The sequence below is a fragment of the Egretta garzetta genome, unplaced genomic scaffold (assembly GCF_000687185.1).
Source record: "Egretta garzetta isolate BGI_Z169 unplaced genomic scaffold, ASM68718v1 scaffold798, whole genome shotgun sequence".
Classification (NCBI taxonomy): Eukaryota; Metazoa; Chordata; class Aves; order Pelecaniformes; family Ardeidae; genus Egretta; species Egretta garzetta.
Genome location: NW_009260419.1, coordinates 54,587 through 55,040, shown reverse-complemented (window position 1 = coordinate 55,040; position 454 = coordinate 54,587). Strand labels below are relative to the sequence as shown.

At 69.8% G+C, this 454-nt stretch overlaps 1 protein-coding gene across 1 annotated transcript in view; it reads left to right on the top strand.

The window, feature by feature from the left end:
* DCHS1 (dachsous cadherin-related 1) overlaps window positions 1–454 on the top strand; it is a 48,210-nt gene that overhangs the window by 47,188 nt on the left and 568 nt on the right. Inside the window, exon 21 of the mRNA XM_035899231.1 lies at window positions 24–432. Within this exon, the coding sequence (XP_035755124.1) occupies window positions 24–432 (409 nt within the window). The remainder of the gene's footprint in view (window positions 1–23; window positions 433–454) is intronic.

The following is a 454-nucleotide window of genomic DNA, read 5'->3' as shown; positions in this document are numbered from 1 at the left end:
CGGGGCCTCTGGGCCGCGTGCAGAGCGGCTCCTTGCAGAAGCTCAGCCGCGAGGAGCCGGCACTTCCCGGGGGCGAGCACATCTACCACCAGGCCCTGCCGGGGTATGGGGGCGAGCCAGCAGGGCCCTACACGCGGGGTGGCTCGCTGGATCCCTCGCACTCTAGCGGCCGAGGCTCTGGCCAAGGCGCCGAGGATGATGAGATCCGGATGATCAACGAGTACCCGCGCGTGGCCAGCATCACAGCCTCCATGCAGGAGCACATCTCCGCCCGCGGCCCTGACTCCGGCATCCAGCAAGATGCCGACCAGCTCTCTGACATCTCCTGTGAGCCAGCCGCCCTGGAGAGCGCCCAGTGGTTCAAGAGCAAGAAGGGCTCCGGGCTGCTGCTGCCAGGGCCGCCCCCGCAGCTGTACCGCGAGGATGGGGGAGGCAGCGCCCTCCTCGGGGTGCC